The sequence below is a fragment of the Saccopteryx leptura genome, chromosome 6 (assembly GCF_036850995.1).
Source record: "Saccopteryx leptura isolate mSacLep1 chromosome 6, mSacLep1_pri_phased_curated, whole genome shotgun sequence".
NCBI lineage: Eukaryota > Metazoa > Chordata > Mammalia > Chiroptera > Emballonuridae > Saccopteryx > Saccopteryx leptura.
This window is the reverse complement of record NC_089508.1, coordinates 80486683-80504249: the sequence shown is the minus strand read 5'-3', so window position 1 is coordinate 80504249 and position 17567 is coordinate 80486683. Positions and strand designations below refer to the sequence as shown.

At 39.1% G+C, this 17567-nt stretch overlaps 1 protein-coding gene across 1 annotated transcript in view; it reads left to right on the top strand.

The window, feature by feature from the left end:
• BUB1B (BUB1 mitotic checkpoint serine/threonine kinase B) overlaps positions 1–15236 on the top strand; it is a 67961-nt gene extending 52725 nt beyond the window's left edge. The window contains exons 15-23 of the mRNA XM_066388516.1: positions 45–319; positions 1984–2117; positions 2415–2555; positions 3111–3211; positions 5208–5357; positions 7369–7511; positions 12258–12429; positions 13199–13305; positions 14728–15236. Coding sequence (XP_066244613.1) covers positions 45–319; positions 1984–2117; positions 2415–2555; positions 3111–3211; positions 5208–5357; positions 7369–7511; positions 12258–12429; positions 13199–13305; positions 14728–14959 — 1455 coding nt within the window. The 3' untranslated portion in view covers positions 14960–15236. The remainder of the gene's footprint in view (positions 1–44; positions 320–1983; positions 2118–2414; positions 2556–3110; positions 3212–5207; positions 5358–7368; positions 7512–12257; positions 12430–13198; positions 13306–14727) is intronic.
• The last annotated feature ends 2331 nt before the right edge of the window (positions 15237–17567 follow it).

The following is a 17567-nucleotide window of genomic DNA, read 5'->3' as shown; positions in this document are numbered from 1 at the left end:
TATTGAATTATTTCAGCTAAACTTTACGTGATTTTTTTTTTCAGGATGAATTTACAGGAATTGAGCCCTTGAGTGAGGATGCTATTATCACAGGTTTCAGGAATGAAACTATTTGTCCTAACCCAGAAGACACTTGTGACTTTGCTAGAGCAGCTCGTTTTGTATCCACTCCTTTTCATGAGATAATATCCTTAAAGGATCTCCCTTCTGATCCCGAGAGACTGTTGCAGGAAGAGGATCTAGATGTGAAGACCTCTGAGGACCAACAGACTGCTTGTGGCACTATCTACAATCCAACTCTTAGCATCAAGAAGCTGAGGTGATTGGTGATTATAGATTGCACAAACCAGGTTGCTTAAGTGCTCACTTTTTGTGTTTGCTTATCAGTTATAGCAATTGATTATCGAGCCCTTACTACCTTCAGGTAGTATGCTAAGTGTTTTCCATGATAGTAGGGGTCCCCCATATAAAGTGTTGATGGAATTTAGTAATTGATTCAAATATGAGGGTTAGAAAAGTATGTTTTGATGGTTATGAGACTAAAGGCTCATGAAGATTATAATGTCTGCCTGATTGGGAGAGAGGAAGCATTTAGTTTTCCTTTAATATTAATTTTAAAATAATGATAGAATAATTTCATACTAATATCAGTTAGGCAACTAGAGGTATTGTTTTGTTTTCAGAGAGGCAGGGAGAGAGAGAGAGAGAAGCATTGAGCTGCTCCTTTATGTGCCCTGACTGGGGAATCAGTCGAACTAGCAACCTCTGCACTCCCAGACAACGCTTTAACCAACTGAGCTATCTGGCCAGGGCTTGATTTTTTTTTTTTTTTTTTTGTATTTTTCTGAAGCTGGAAACGGGGAGAGACAGTCAGATAGACTCCCTAGGTGTAGTTTTTAAAAGTATCTTTTGATAGGGAGGTGGAAGTGAACAAAGAATAGGTATGAGGGAATGGATGGATAATAAGGCCAGAGACTAAGTCTTATCATCCATCCTTATATAAAAGTTGGCTAATATAAACAAAACAAAACAAAAAAGTTGGTTAATTTAAACAAACTTATTCCAGCTTGAGGAATATTAAGTGTGCCTATTTGTGCTTTTAAACTGCATTTTCAAACTTTTTCTCCAACAAACGTTTTATCACATTTGTTAGTTGCTGTCCCTTTTTCTTTCTTGACCCTTATTGCAAAGTAAAAAGTCCAGAGAAGGGATAAATAGAAAGAAAGTTAGTATCTTAGTCAGTTTTCTCAGTAGTTTTGAATAGATATAGAATAGGCATTTATTATAGATTAGGTAAATAAAGCATAAATTCAGAAATTTAATGCTAGGTATTTTCAACCAGGGTAGATAAAGTTGCCTAAATTCTGATTATGAATCTCTTTTCTTTCTTTTTAATTTATTTTTTTAGAGAGAGGGAAAGGGAGAGAGAGAGAAACATCAATTTGTTTCACATTCATTGATTGATTCTTGTATGTGCCATGACCAGAGATTGAACCCACAACCTTGTTGTATCAGGATGATACTCTAACCCAGTGGTCCCCAACCTTTTTTGGTCCACGAACCGGTTTAATGTCAGAAAATATTTTCATGGACAGGCCTTTAGGGTGGGACAGATAAACGTATCACATGACTGAGACAAGTGTCAAGAATGAGTCTTAGACGGATGTAACAGAGGGAATCTGGTCATTTTTAAAAAATAATACATCGTTCAGACTTAAATATAAATAAAACGGAAATAATGTAAGTTATTTATTCTTTCTCTACGGACTGGTACCAAATGGCCCCCGGACCGGTACCGGTCCGCGGCCCAGGGGTTGGGGACCACTGCTCTAACCAACTGAGTACCCAACCAGGGCTAAATCTCTTGCTGTTTCAGGAAAATAATAGCCTTTGAAAATAAGACTATTAAATATCAAATAAAATTATAACAAATTGACATATTTATTTTACCTATGAGGATTGACTCATTCGTAATTCTTTTAGCCCAATTATTGAAGACAGTGGCGAGGCCACACCCTCCTCTGGGTTCTCTGGATCTTCTGCCTCAGTTATAAGCACCTCTTCCATCAAATGTCTTCAAATTCCTGAGAAACTGGAGCTTACTAATGAGGCTACAGGTAAGTATGTAAATACCACTGAATTGTAAGCAAATATCTATATCCATGTCTAGTAGAAACTTATTTATCTCAGCAAACTAAGCCATGTTTTTCTTTTCTAGAAACATTCCCATAAATTGTGAAATTTCTAGAGTATGTTAGTACTAACTGACCATAATATCCTAAAAAACCTGATAAATGAGAATTGTCAGGTTAGCCATATTGATCATGCAATCTTGTTTTTTTCCCTTCCTGTATTATAATACTCATTTCAGTTTTTTGGGGTGACTTCTTTTTCCAACTCCCCCCCACCCCCAGAGAACCCCATTCGTTCACCCTGGTGTTCACAGTATCGCAGACAACTACTAAAATCCCAACCAGAGCTGAGTGCTTCTGCAGAGTTTTTTGTAGAAGATAGACCAATGCCTAAGTTGGAAATGGAGAAAGAAATTGAATTAGGTAAGTACCACTGAATGCATGTCTTTTTGTGTATGACCGTATACAAATAAGTGATTATTTGTACTTGAGCTTGATGCTTTTGCATAATAAATATTTCTATATTGTAAGAAACAGAATCAAAGAGGTTGACACATTGATAAGTTCTTGTCCTAGTAACAATAGGAATTCTGTCTACCCTTCTTTCAGTGTGTAACAAATGATTTTGAAAAGTATTCTAGCTGCTAATAACTGGCAAATATAAGGTGCTGTTAGCCCTTAACCAGGAAGCTAGGGGCCTATAAGTATTCTAGTGATTTTTATTTATTTATTTATATTTTTAAAATTTTCCCATTGATTTGAAAGAAGAAGGGGGAGAGAAAAAGAGAGAGAGGGAGAGAGAAAGAGAAGCATCAGTTCGTTGTTTCATTTAGTTGTGCACTCATTGGTTGCTTCTCATATGTGCTCTGACTGGGGATCAAACCCATGACCTTGGCTCTGGGACAGCGTTCTATATTTACTGAGTCACCTGGCCAGCACCTCCAGTGATTTTTAAATGGAGTCAAATCTTCTCAACAGGTAATGAAGATTATTGCATTAAACAAGAATACCTAACATGTGAAGATTACAAATTATTCTGGGTGTCACCAAGAAACTCGGCAGAATTAACCATAATCAAGGTAGGACTGATTCCTTGTCATTACATTTACCTTGGAAATAATGTGGTTTAAAGCAGTAACTGAAGCCCCATGATACCATGAAATCCTTTGAATAGTGTATAAAAGCTTCTTATATGAAAGTTACTCATGCTTCAAGAAATCGCTCACCATTATATGCCAGGATCACATATGAAAAACAAGCTATTGTGCAAGTCTCTTAATATGTCCAAATATATTAAGTATTCTATAATTTTATCATTTTGAGGAAATCTGGACTTTTCTGGCCTGCTCCAATATGCACAAGTTATATTCTAGCTTACACATACACACAGTATTAGGAAATTTTCATTCCCCACCATTCTAGGGATTTATATTACCTCTTTCTTCTGTCAGGATGCCCAGTTATATTGGATTCCAGTTTTTTCTTCTTTCTTGGTTTAAGCCCTGTTGATTTAGTAGCTTCCTGAGAAGGGCTGTATGGGATATAAGTTTTTTGAAACCTTAAATTCAGAAAATTCCTTATTCTACATCTTGATTGGTAGTTTGACTGGATATTAGAATTCTAGGTTTACTATATATTATCTCTTGACTGCTAACCTTGCTTTTAAAGTGTTGTCATTATTTGTGTGATATTATTTTTCCCTGTCTTTGGGTCCCTGTAGGATCTTATTTTTGTCCTCAGTCCTCCAAATTTTCACAATTATATGCTTTGATAAAAGTCTTTTGTTACCCATATGCTAGGCATTTGGTGGCCATTTCAATCTGGAAACTCCTTCAGTTCTTAGAATTTTCTTCAGAGAACAAATTTTTCTTCCTCTTAGTCTTCTCTGTTCTCTCATTTCAGAACTTCTTTTATTAGGATATGGGGTCACCTAGACAGATCTTTAAAAATCTTATCATTTTTCTTGTATTTTCTTTCTCTCTCTTTTTTCTTTACTTTCTGAAATGTTTTTTCAACTTCAGTCTTTTTACTGGGTTTTTAATTTCTTTTGTCATGTATTTAATCTATAAGAGCTCTTTTTTCAGAATTTTCTTCTTTGTAGCATTCTCATCATTTCAAAGATAGACTATTCCTTATCTCTCTAAATATATTAATGATGCTTTAACTTTTTTCTCCCTGCATCATCCATTTACTTCTGTCTGTTTTGATCTCTTTCATATTAGAGACTTTCTTCAAGTTTTTGGCTCTATTCATATTTAAGTATTGGGACTCAAAGCTAATTGAAAGCTCTTTGTATCCGGAAGGGACCCTGACAACTGTGGGGTTCAATTTAGGATGACCTTGGTTGGCCATTTTATTAGAAAACCCCCAATCTTTAGACCTTTTCTCTTGAACTGATCAGATCCCTCAGAGAAAACTCTAATTTCCTGCCTGGAGCATGTAGTCCTGGCTGCTAGCTTCCTGAGAGCTGAGTGGGAAAATTAGTCTGGAGAGTGGAGGGGAAAGAAGGTGCATCTTCACATTTGATATGTAAACTTTTTTCTCTTTTCCATATGGTGTTCCCACCCTCAGCAGTGCCTGGTGTCTTCTAATCCAGAGCCCTTCTATTCTATACTCTCTGGGAATAGACTTCTGGCCTTCTGGAATAGGGCAGAAGCAGTTGCTAGTCTGGGTTACAGGAGAAGGAGGAGGGAGAATCTGGGGTCTAACTTCCTCTTAACAAGAGTTCATCCACACCTGTTTTAGCTCTGCCTTCACCCTACATCTATAGCTAATTGATGCCACCAGTGTTATACTATAGGGAGATGGTCTTACAGCATAAATTTGGTTGCTTTCAGCTTTCTGCATTGCTAGAATCAGCTTTCCTTGGGTCTGCTAAGTGGATTCTTATCTATTGTTCTCTTTTCAGCTTCCAAAAGTGTTGCTGCAGTGTCCTTTATTATAGATTTATGCCTTTTAAAACATATCTTTACTGTTATTTCTGTTGGGGTATTAGAAGGCTGCAGGGAATGTTTTTAACTAGCCAGCAATAACCATAGATTCTAATTGCTTGTATTTTTAAAATATTTCTTACAGGTATCTTCTCAAACTGTTCCATGGGACTTTTATATCAACCTCATGCTAAAGGAACGTTTAAATGAAGAATGTGATTATTTGTGCAGCTATTATCAGTACCAAGATGGCTGTATTGTTTGGCACCAGTATACAAACTGCTTCACCCTTCAGGTTTGCAATAATATAAAAGCATAATTTCAAGTCCTTAAGTATTTGTGCTCTATTTAGCAAAGGAATTTAATACAAAATTCCTGTTCTAGAAATAAACCAATTCTTTTTTTTTATACAGAGACAGAGAGAGTCAGAGAGGGATAGATAGAGACAGACAGGAACGAAGAGAGATGAGAAGCATCAGTCATCAGTTTTTCATTGTGACACCTTAGTTGTTCATTGATTGCTTTCTCATATGTGCCTTGACCATGGGCCTTCAGCAGACCCGAGTAACCCCTTGCTCAAGCCAGCGACCTTGGGTCCAAGCTGGTGAGCTTTTGCTCAAACCAGATGAGCCCGCGCTCAAGCTGGCAAGCTCGGGGTCTCTAACCTGGGTCCTCTGTATCCCAGTTCGACGCTCTATCCACTGCACCACCGCCTGGTCAGGCGAAATAAACCAATTCTTATAAATGAAAAGCATCAATCATTTTCTTTTCCCAAGTTAATTTGACCAAGAACCTCTTTTTATTATGTCAGTGTTCAAACATATACAAAAGTAGACAATTGTGCAATGACCCAGTCATCTATGGTCATCATCAGCTCATGCTCCCTCTTGTTTTAAATTTCTGGTTGGATAATTCCAACTTTCCTGCCATGTCTATTTTCAATGCTTGGTTTTGTCTCTTCAAATTTTGTTTTTTCCTTTTGGTATTCCTTATAATTTTTCTTGATAGCCAGATATATGTACTGGGTAAAAGGAACTACTGTTAATAGACCTTTAATAATGTGAAAAGATGTGAGAGGAGAGGAAGCATTGTATATAGTCCTGTGATTTTTAGTGAGCCTATGGCTCTAGACTGAAGTTCCTAAGTGTTTCTCAGTACTCGCCCAACCCCTACTTCTTTCTTCTTTCTTCTTTCTGTGGAACAGGTTAGCACATGGGGGCTGGAGTTGGGGATTTCCCTTCCCCAGGTCAGGTAGGCTCTGGTTAACTAGTTTCCCCCGAGGGCAGGCCCTGTTAAGAACAGAGTATTGGCCTAGCGTGCGGAGGACCCGGGTTTGATTCCCGGCCAGGGCACACAGGAGAAGCGCCCATTTGCTTCTCCACCCCTCCGCCGCACTTTCCTCTCTGTCTCTCTCTTCCCCTCCCGCAGCCAAGGCTCCATTGGAGCAAAGATGGCCCGGGCGCTGGGGATGGCTCTGTGGCCTCTGCCTCAGGCGCTGGAGTGGCTCTGGTCGCAACATGGCGACGCCCAGGATGGGCAGAGCATCGCCCCCTGGTGGGCAGAGCTTCGCCCCTGGTGGGCGTGCCGGGTGGATCCCGGTCGGGCGCATGCGGGAGTCTGTCTGACTGTCTCTCCCTGTTTCCAGCTTCAGAAAAATGAAAAGAAAAAAAAAAAAAAAAAAAAAAAAGAACAGAGTATTCTGGACTATTTCAAAATGATTTCTTTTCTCCTCCTCCTGCCAGAAGCATGAGAGGAATATTTTTCCAATATTTGCTATGAGAATCTTGTCTAGCTCCTACAGGTAAAAGCTCACAAAAGTGTGGATCAGGCCTGACCAGGCAGGGGCGCAGTGGATAGAGCATCTGACTGGGACCCAGGTTCGAGACCCCGAGGTCGCCAGCTTGAATGTGGGCTCATCTGGTTTGAGCAAGGCTCACCATCTTGAGACCAAGGTTACTGGCTTGAGCAAGGGGTCACTCAGTCTGCTGTAGCCCCATGGTCAAGGCACATATGAGAAAGCAATCAATGAACAACTAAGGTGCCGCAACAAAGAATTGATGCTTCTTATCTCTCTTCCTTCCTGCCTGTCTGTCCCTATGTGTCCCTCTCTCTGTCTCTCTCTTTGTCTCTCTCTCTCTTTCTTGCTAAAAAAAAAACAAAAAACAAAAAAAAAGACCTAACCTACAAAGAAGCCTACATTCTAGTAGCAACCAACAAGAAAGTACAGAGCATCAGTATTCAAGGTATTGAATATAAGTATAGTCATCCTAACTTAAGAAATAGCGAGTTTATCTTTCTATCTCCAGGATCTTTTTCAACACAGTGAATTTATTTCACGTGAAATGACAGTGCTGATTGTTTATAACCTTTTGACAATAACGGAGAAACTACACAAAGCAGAAATAGTCCATGGTGACTTGAGTCCAAGGAGTCTGATTTTTAGAAACAGGTTGGTACTTTTTATTCTTCTATGTTTCTGTTAGCTTTCTCTTAAAACATGAATAGTTGCCATTTTCTTTTGCTTTGTGGTAAATGCCATTTGACTAATAGTATGTTAAGAGAATATTTGCTACCTAAAAGTCAGTAATCATTGGGAACAGTTCTTATTTTCAGTATTCCTTTAAAAAAAATTTTTTTTATTGATTGATTGTAGAAAGAGAGGAAAAGGGAGAGAGAAGACATCGCCCATCCATGCATTTATCAGTTGTTTCTTATTCTTATGTGTGCCCTGTCCCAGGATTGAACCCTCAATCTTGACATAGTGGGACAATGTTCCAACCAACTGAGCTGCCCTGCCAGGGCCTTCCATTGAGAATAGTTTAAAAGAATTCAGATAAAATAACATTTGGGAAATAAATATTTTAATTTTTATTTATTGACTTTAGAGAGGGAATAAGGGACAGAGAGACAGGAACATTGTTTTCTAACTGTGCCCTGACCAGGGATTGAATTGGCAACTATGGGCTTAGGGACAACACTCTAATCAACCAAGCAATCCAGCCAGGGCAGAAATCATTCAGAAAAATGAGTTAACCACTTAGTATTGTGATGGTTTCTATCAAGAGGAAATGTAAAGTATGAGTATTTGGGGGAATGTAAAGTAGATTGTCTAGTCTTTCTTTGAGTGGGATCAGTGCCGGTCTAGTGAGGATGTTAGCAAAACCGTGGCGCTGCTTAGTTTCAAAGACCAAAGCTTAAGTCAGACCGAATTGCTGAGAAGAGTGGGTAAAACCAGAGTACAAATGCAAACTGTGCCAAGAAAGGGGCTTAGTTTAAACCCAGCTTAGCCATCAGGTAAAGGGGGTAAGCGCAGAGCAGGAAATAAAAAATAAAGCCCACATGCTAAGAACAGAAAATATAGAACACATTAAGGCATGTACATTGACACAGGGGAACACTACCGAGCTATAAAAAAAGAAAGAAATCTTACCCTTTGTGATAGCATGGATGGACCTGGAGATAATTATGCTAAGTGAAATATGCCAGTCAGAGAAAGAGAAATACGTTGTGATCTCACTTATGTGTGGAATCTAATGAACAAAATAAACTGACGAACAAAATAGAAACAGGCATGGTTACACGGAATAGACTGACAGCTGTCAAAAGAGGGGTGGTAGGGGACTGAATGAAAGAAGGTAAAAGGATTAAGCAAAAATACACACGTATATATAACACGTAGACACAACAATGGAGTGATAGGGAAAGGGGCTGGAGAGTAGGTGGAGGTGAGCAGAGGTAGTGGGAAGTAGGGACAGAAAGACTTTGCTTGGGGCAAGGCATATGATGCAGTGTGCAGATGATATTTTACTGAGTTGTACACTTGAAATCTGTATGATTATTGTGATCCCAGTAAATACAATAGAAAGAAAAATAAATTTTATAAGAACACACTAAAGCAGGGGTCCCCAAACTTTTTACACAGGGGGCCAGTTCACTGTCCTTCAGACTGTTGGAGGGCCAGACTATAAAAAAAACTATGAACAAATCCCTATGCACACTGCACATATCTTATTTTAAAGTAAAAAAACAAAATGGGAACAAATACAATATTTAAAATAAAGAACAAGTAAATTTAAATCAACAAACTGACCAATATTTCAATGGGAACTATGCTCCTCTCACTGACCACCAATGAAAGAGGTGCCCCTTCTGGAAGTGCGGCGGGGGCTGGATAAATGGCCTCAGGGGCCGCATGTGGCCCGCGGGCCGTAGTTTGGGGACCCCTGCACTAAAGCATGAACAAGGAAGGCATAGTCTATAATTTTTGTTTTATGAAAAGGACTAGAGGACCAGCACACTGTTGTAGGGATTACTGGTCTCATGGTATTTGAGTAAAGCAGTCTGGTTCAAAGATGCTTTGTCTGCCCCACCCCTTTGTCTACCCCAACCTTGGGTAAGCAGTTAACTTTGTCAGAGGTTATTGCATTTATGTGCACTAAAATCTGCAATCATTCCTTTTTTTTTTTTTAATTAAGTGAGAGCAGGGGAGGCAGAGCGACAGACTCCCACATGTGCCCTGACCAGAATCCACCTGGCAAGCCCCCTATGGGGCGGTGATGCTCTGGCCATATAAAGTGTTGCTCCATTGCTTGGCAACCAGGCTATTTTTAGCACCTGAGGTGGAGGCCACAGAGCCATCCTTAGCACTGGGACCAACTTGCTGGATCCAATCGAGCCATGGCTTCGGAAAGGGAGAAAGGGAGAGGTGGAGAAGCAGATGGTCGCTTCAGTGTGTCCTGATTGGGAGTCACACCTAGAATATCCACACGCTGGGCCGGTGCTCTACCACTGAGCCAACTGGCCAGGGCCTGAAATCATTCTTTTTTATGTGTGTTTTTTTTTTGTATTTTTCTGAAGCTGGAAACGGGGAGAGACAGTCAGACAGACTCCCACATGCGCCCGATCGGGATCCACCCGGCACACCCACCAGGGGCGAAGCTCTGCCCACCAGGGGGCGATGCTCTGCCCCTCCGGGGCGTCGCTCTGCCTCGACCAGAGCCACTCTAGCGCCTGGGGCCATCTTTGCTCCAATGGAGCCTCGGCTGCGGGAGGGGAAGAGAGAGACAGAGAGGAAGGAGGGGGGGGGATGGAGAAGCAAATGGGCGCTTCTCCTATGTGCCCTGGCTGGGAATCGAACCCGGGTTCCCCGCACGCCAGGCCGACGCTCTACCACTGAGCCAACCAGCCAGGGCCTGAAATCATTCTTTATATTTCTCCTGATAACTTAATCTATAAGAGAAGACTGAATTTGACTCTAAATTATAGTTGGCATGGAAATTAAATCCTCATTGTATTTCTACAATTACAACCAAAAGAACTGCAGCATCCCCACCTTTCCTGAGATAGCAGAATCCTAAAGGCTTCCCAGGCATAATATAGCAGCATTTCTCATCCAGAGCACCATAGGTTTTTTGGATGAGATAGTTCTTTATGCAGGTCTGTTCCAAGCATTTTAGGATGTTTTATATCTGTTGCCCCAAAACTGCGCCACCCTACCCAATTAAATGCATGTGTATTCCCTAGCCATTGTGACCACCAGAAATTACTCCATGTGTTTTCAAATGTAAGAACCCCAGCTATAGTTTTTATTTTCACCATATTACACAGCACTGAAAGTTTAGAGACTGGTGCTAGAGTTCTTAGGTCTGTGGAAATTTTAAGCAAAAGGGTAGTCTAAGCCTTTTAAGGATTGGGCATTTGTGCACTTTATTTAGATATTCCTTCCCCGAGTCACCAGGGGACTCCAGAAAAGCACCTAGTGTTAAAGGGATGTTGTCTTTTTGTACCGATTTATCAAATTTGATAGGAAATTTTATATAGATTCAAAATAAATTAAAAGAACCTTTTGAAATCATTTAATGCAGTTTCTATATATTTTTTGTGGGGAAAATGAGATCCAAAAAACTGGAATGCTTTACCCATGGTAATAGTGAGTGGCCAATTAGAAAGCTAGGAGACCTTCCTGCTTCTTTTTATTAACCTAAGAAACATTTTTCCTACCTCTCCCAAGTTTTAAAAATATCTGGGAATTACAGTTTTATGATGACCAAAAGAGTGGTTGCATCTGTGCCAAGGAAAAATGAGAGCAAATATAAATTTTAAAGTGAAATACATAGATCATTCTGTGCTGTGAAAAGTCTGTGATGGGATTAGTCAAAGCCTGTGTTTAGGAATAGAGTGCCTACCACCAACATCAGTCAGGGTTTGAAGGAGCTAATGAAGAAAAACGGAGACAGCCTGACCGGTGGTGGTACAGCGGATGAAGCATCAACGTGGGAACACTGAGGTCACCGGTTCGGGACCCTGGGCTTGCCTGGTTAGGGCACATATGGGATTTGATGCTTCCTGCTCCTCCCCCCTCCCCTCTCTCTCTTCTCTAAAATGAATAAATAAAAAATATTAAAAAAAAAAAAGCACACGTTTATATATATAAAAAAAGAAGAGCAGAGACAAAGGTACATAAAATAATCCATTCTTTTCTCTCACATAAATAGTTCCTACATCTTTGAATAGTAGTTTTATTGCATGGAATAGATAAACCCAAGGAAATAAAATTAATTGTGCATTAGTGTTACAAAGTGTTTTTTTGTTGTTTGTTTTTGTTTTTAAGAAATAAGGGTTGAAATTAGAGTAAGGTAGAGTTTCATATTAGTATAATAGAAACAGGACAGGTTACAATATAGGTAGCACTTCACCAAAAAACAGCCTGATATTGCGTTCAGTTAAACTCTGGGAGGATGGAATCTGAATGAAAATGGAAACTTGGGAAGCCTCATCTATAATAGTAAACAAGAAAGGCTATGACACCTATAAAAGCTAATTTTCAGCAGTATGTCATTGCTTTTATGTGTTAATATGTACAATGTAAGGCAGAGCCTGTACTCTACTTCTAGTACATTATATAATATGGAAACTTGGTGAGTGTTCTGTGACCATGTACTATATATATAGAGTAAGTACTTTGTATCAATCACTAAACTGTAATCTTGACATTCCCCACTTGTATGATTGGCCACTGCCACTGCTCTTACAGGTGCATTTTCAAAATTAGCCACTGGAGGGAGCTGTTGGCATAGCTAAGTCACACCTGCAGTACCTCCTTTTTTTCTTTTTCTTTTTCTTTTTTTTAAGACCAGCTATGCAGCTTCTTTCATGGCCTATTTTTATTATCTCCTTCTCTTAAATGTGGGCTTAGAATCTACGATCCCTATGATTGTGATAAGAACGATCAAGCTTTGAACATAGTGGACTTCTCCTACAGTGTCGACCTTCGAGCGCAGCTAGATGTTTTTACCCTCAGTGGCTTTCGGACTGTACACATCCTGGAAGGACAAAAGATCCTGGCTAACTGTTCTTCTCCCTATCAGGTAAGTGTAAAACACGCCTGAGCAAATATGGAAAGGGTTTCTTAATCTCTTTCTTTTCTAGATAAGCTATGAAAGCTAGTGTTTACTGATATCATCTCTCCTGGAATAGATGACCTAGTTTTCAAATATCAAGTCAAGCAAAATGTACCATTTTTTTTTTTTTTGTCACAACACTAAAGAATATACACGTACACGTGCAGACTCATGACTAACTCAGTGGCAGGGCTATTTCTACCACTTATCTATATAGTCTTTTGTAAGTCATTTTCTGTGATCTCTATAAAATAAAGATGACAGTCTGCTCTGTATACATAAGAATTGCTGTGAGGATTAAATCAAATAATGTATATAAAAAGCATTAGGACAAATGGTGAAGTGTTTTATACATTATATGCACAAAATGCTTTCTGACTCAGCTCTGGACATATGGGATTTACTGATTGAATATGTAGCATGAACCTGAACTAGTCATATGGACTACATTTAGATCACAGCTGGAGTCCATGCAAATTCAGTAGATCTACAGATTTGAATTTGACAGTCTAGATATTTTTGTTACCTTTTGTTCTTAAAGATAATTCCTACAGTTGGCTCCACTGATCACTTTTGGGGGGAGTTTCTCCCTTTACTCTAAGGGTAAGGAATAGTCTACTAAAATATATATCACAAAATAAAAATCGTTATAGTATCTTTCAACTTCCTATCTAAATAAACTGCCATGATAGTAGCAGAGAATTATTTTAGCTGATGGTGCTTTTTGTGATTTCAGGTAGATCTGTTTGGTATAGCAGATTTAGCACATTTACTATTGTTCAAGGAGCACCTACAGGTCTTCTGGGATGGGTCCCTCTGGAAACTTAGCCAAAATATTTCTGAGTAAGTATTGGTGATTTCAGGGTCTTTGCCAGCTCAAATAATTTTCTCTTTCTCTTGGGTGCTGCCTCTGCTTTGGCAGCCTTACTTTTCTTAGTTTCAGTGCCATGATTCCATTAATTTCTACCACTTTTTGTTCAGAGTATCAGTGGAGCACCTAGTCCAGGACAAAGGAATTGGTAATTAAACTATTCCGACTTCAGGACATTATTCTGGACCTAGATGTGTCATACAGACTTGCAACTATAGTATTGAAGCCTCAATTTAAAAATGTTAATAGAAGCATTTCATGAGAATAATTTTCTAACCAATTGTTTTTTAAGTCTTATACCCCTTTTTATAGCTATTGTTATCAAAAGTTAATAAGCATCTCTAGAAGAGATTTCAATTTCTAAGTTATATACTAATTGTAAGCAGTTTCTTATTTAATGAATGAGTGGAACTAAAGCAGAGAACTGAATCTTTTTGGTGAAGAAGTGAATGCTCTCCTAATATGAGCTGCTTGGTCTCAGAACTTTATTATTCCCTCAAAAGTGCTCACTTCAGCAGTATATATACTAAAATTGGAACAATAAAGTATTCTCTCAAGCCTGCTCATTAAACTTATTAAATATTTCATGTTCCTTTTAGTTTATTGAAGCTAATAACTTCCCAGAATAAGTTTACCAATCTGTCACTCATTTGTACGTACTTTGGTTAAGAAACAAAACAAAACAAAAAGTATTGAAGATTTAACATCCCTATTTCTCTATTACCCCCCTTCCAACAATTGAATTGCATTTTTTTCTTTACTCAGAATGTAGCCAGTTTTATTTTGTCTCTAGCATGTACTTTAAAAATAGGCTTGAAATATAATGTTAAGACACATAGAATAGATTCAGGCATCTCCACTTGTTTATGATCCTAGGTGGGTCTAACAGAAACAGAAATAAGTGGGATCAGTTGGGGTTTCCTAATAGCTCTGCCTTATATAATAATGGAAGCTTCTCTGATTTTAAAAAAGATGTGCAAACATTATAGACTTAAGTGGTGGTTACTTCAATCAAGTTTAGAATTCTCTGAAGATTGTGAAGATAATGAACCACTAGGCAGGGTGAGAGGTACGGTAATCTAACTTTAGGAAAGTTAGGGTAGAGGAGACAAAATTCATTATTTTCTGTTTGTAAAAAGTACTGCATCTTAATACACAGAGGAAATATATAGATTTTTCTCTCTATGTGCATTATATTATGGCTTTTCTCACTATGGGAGTCTTTTTTTAAGTTTCACATTGGACTTTCAAAGAACTATGTGAACAATCTCTAACACTAGAGTTCTAGGCATTACCTTAAATCATCTTGGTGCATAAATGTACCACTGAGTTAAACACAGAATTTTGACTTTTATATGCCTAATCTTGATGGAAATGGTTTTATATATTTTTAGGCTAAAAGATGGTGAATTATGGAATAAATTCTTTGTGCGGATTCTGAATGCCAGTGATGAGGCCACAGTGTCTGTTCTGAGAGAACTTGCAGCAGAAATGAAAGGGGTGTTTGACACCACATTCCAAAGTCACCTGAACAAAGCTTTATGGAAGGTAGGGAAGTTAATTGGTCCTGGGTCTCTGCTCTTTCAGCAAGATAGGCAGTCAAGTCTCTCACAGATTCCTGCCTAAAACCAGTGGTTCTGTTGTAAAACACTAGACTTGTACATGCTACAGTCTACTTTAGGACACTTATAGATGCACTACCAAACACTTTGCTACTTTTTTGGTAGTGGTATACTTCTAGATAACTTAAATTTTTTTACACAGCAATGTACCTGTTCTTGGTCTTGTCTAACTCTAACAAAGTCGTTTAATGCATTTGTCTCTGCTTTCCCTTTTGTAACTTGTGATAGGTACCCTTTTAATCACTATGTATTTTGTAAATAATAAAGTAGTATTTGTTAAACTTGTGTTTCTAACATCTCATCTACTTTTTGCCAAGTGAGATAATAAATGGCTTGATGTTGTAGACAGGAACTATTTTATCATAGAAATTTATATATTCTAGATTTGGAGCTGTTATGATTCGATTGTAACAAGACAAAGTAGCCAACCATTCCTTTAGGTGCTTCTGACCTTTAACTAAGTGGTCTAAATGGAAACTTATCTAGATAAAATGATTTACACAAGCCCAAATTTTCTTAAATTTCAACTGGCAAGGTTCATATTTTCAATATATTTTAATTGTTTTTGTTTTTTATCCACCAAGCCCATTGGTCTGTTTATATAATCTAGTGGTACTGTTGCTATTGGATATCTTGATCATGACAGTGGCTGTTAGAATGGAAAAGAAAAGGTTTTGAACAGGGTTTAGCAGCCCTTTAGAAATGTTACATACAGAACGACTTACTTAGTAGAGGTTTGAAGGAATAGAAGGAGGTTTTGTTGTTCGGACGATTGAAGAGGCAGAAGTTCAAAATAAAAAGGTAACTTTGAAATATGGAATAATTTGTATAAGAATAGGTCTAGAATGAAGTATTGGGCCCCCAAATTGAGGCATGACCTACACTTGGCCTTGGGGATAGGGAAGAAAATTGGTATAAAATGGTACTGAAAGGTATCTATTTCATATCTAAATATGTCTCTATTAATTTGAGAGAGAAGCATCAGCTCTTGTTTCACTTAGTTGTTCCATTTATTTGTGTACTCATTGATTGCTTCTCCTACGTGCTCCGACTAGGGGTCAAACCTGCGACCTCTGGTATGCTGGGTCAACACTTTTTTTTTTTTACAGAGGCAGAGATAGACAGGGACAGACAGACAGGAACGGAGAGAGATGAGAAGCATCAATCATCAGTTTCTCGTTGCGCGTTGCGACTTCTTAGTTGTTCATTGATTGCTTTCTTACATGTGCCTTGACCGCGGGCCTTCAGCAGACTGAGTAACCCCCTGCTGGAGCCAGCGACCTTGGGTCCAAGCTGGTGAGCTCTTTGCTCAAGCCAGATGAGCCTGCGCTCAAGCTGGCGACCTCGGGGTCTCGAACCTGGGTCCTTCCGCATCCCAGTCCGATGCTCTATCCACTGCGCCACCACCTGGTCAGGCTGGGTCAACACTTTGATCAACCCACCAAGGCCTAGTACCTGATTTTTTAAAGCTCTAGTTGTCACTGTTACTGCTCTAAGATTTCTGGAAAGCAGAAAATTCTAAGTAGTATATCTCAACTAAAAGTATTTAAGCATGTATTGTTGAAACACTGAAACATGACTTGGATAAGTTTGAAATTCTTGCTTTTCCCCAAAATACGACTCTTTAAACATTTTCATGTTTGCTTCCCCTACAACTGGTGGTGTAAAATTACGTATCTGTATCTTTTATGCAATTGAACCCTTCAACTGCTCTGTTCTCATATTTCAATCTACCACTTTGACACAAAGTCCTCTGAGGCTGAACAATTTAGATTCTTTTTTTTTTTTTTTTTTTACAGAGACAGAGAGAGGGATAGACAGACAGGAATGAAGAGAGATGAGAAGCATCAATCATTAGTTTTTCGTTGTGACACAGTTGTTCATTGATTGCTTTCTCATATCTGCCTTGACTGGGGGGTACAGCAGACTGAGTAACCCCTTGCTCAAGCCAGAGACCTTGGGTTCAAGCTGGTGAGCTTTGCTCAAACCAGATGAGCCCACGCTCAAGCTGGCAACCTCAGAGTCTTGAACCTGGGTCCTCCTCATCCCAGTCCGACGCTCTATCCACTGCGCCACCGCCTCGTCAGGCTAGATTCTTTCTTAACATAAGTTTAGCTACCATCTAGTGAATTCTTCAGCAACCTTGATAGCAAAGCTGGCAAACCATTGCTTTAAGGAGAAAGTTCTCTGGCAGTCCACTCAGAGGAAAAGGGAGAAGAATCTGAGGAAGCCGCTTATTAGAGAACTTGCAACTGCTTTGCCACCTCTCCCTCCATTCCCCATCCCCTCCAACTTGAGTCCTTCTTTTCAGAGGCGAGAAAGCAGTCCCTGACCTGTTAGGGCCTATGATATAGTTTTTTCTTTGCCTAAGCATAAAACCACAAGCAGCATGCTTTCTCTTGTCTTATATTTTATGCTTGTTTGTCTTGGAAGAAAGAAGCTTCTGATTTTTGGCAGAAGATTCTTATTTCTTTCTCACTAAGGCAGGAATAGCATAATGATAGACTTAGAAAGGGGGGAAAACAGCTTAAAACACAGGATTTTCACTTTTGTTTGATAAAGAGACCAGGGGGTTTATAGTGCCTCACCATACACAAAGTGTACATCCACTA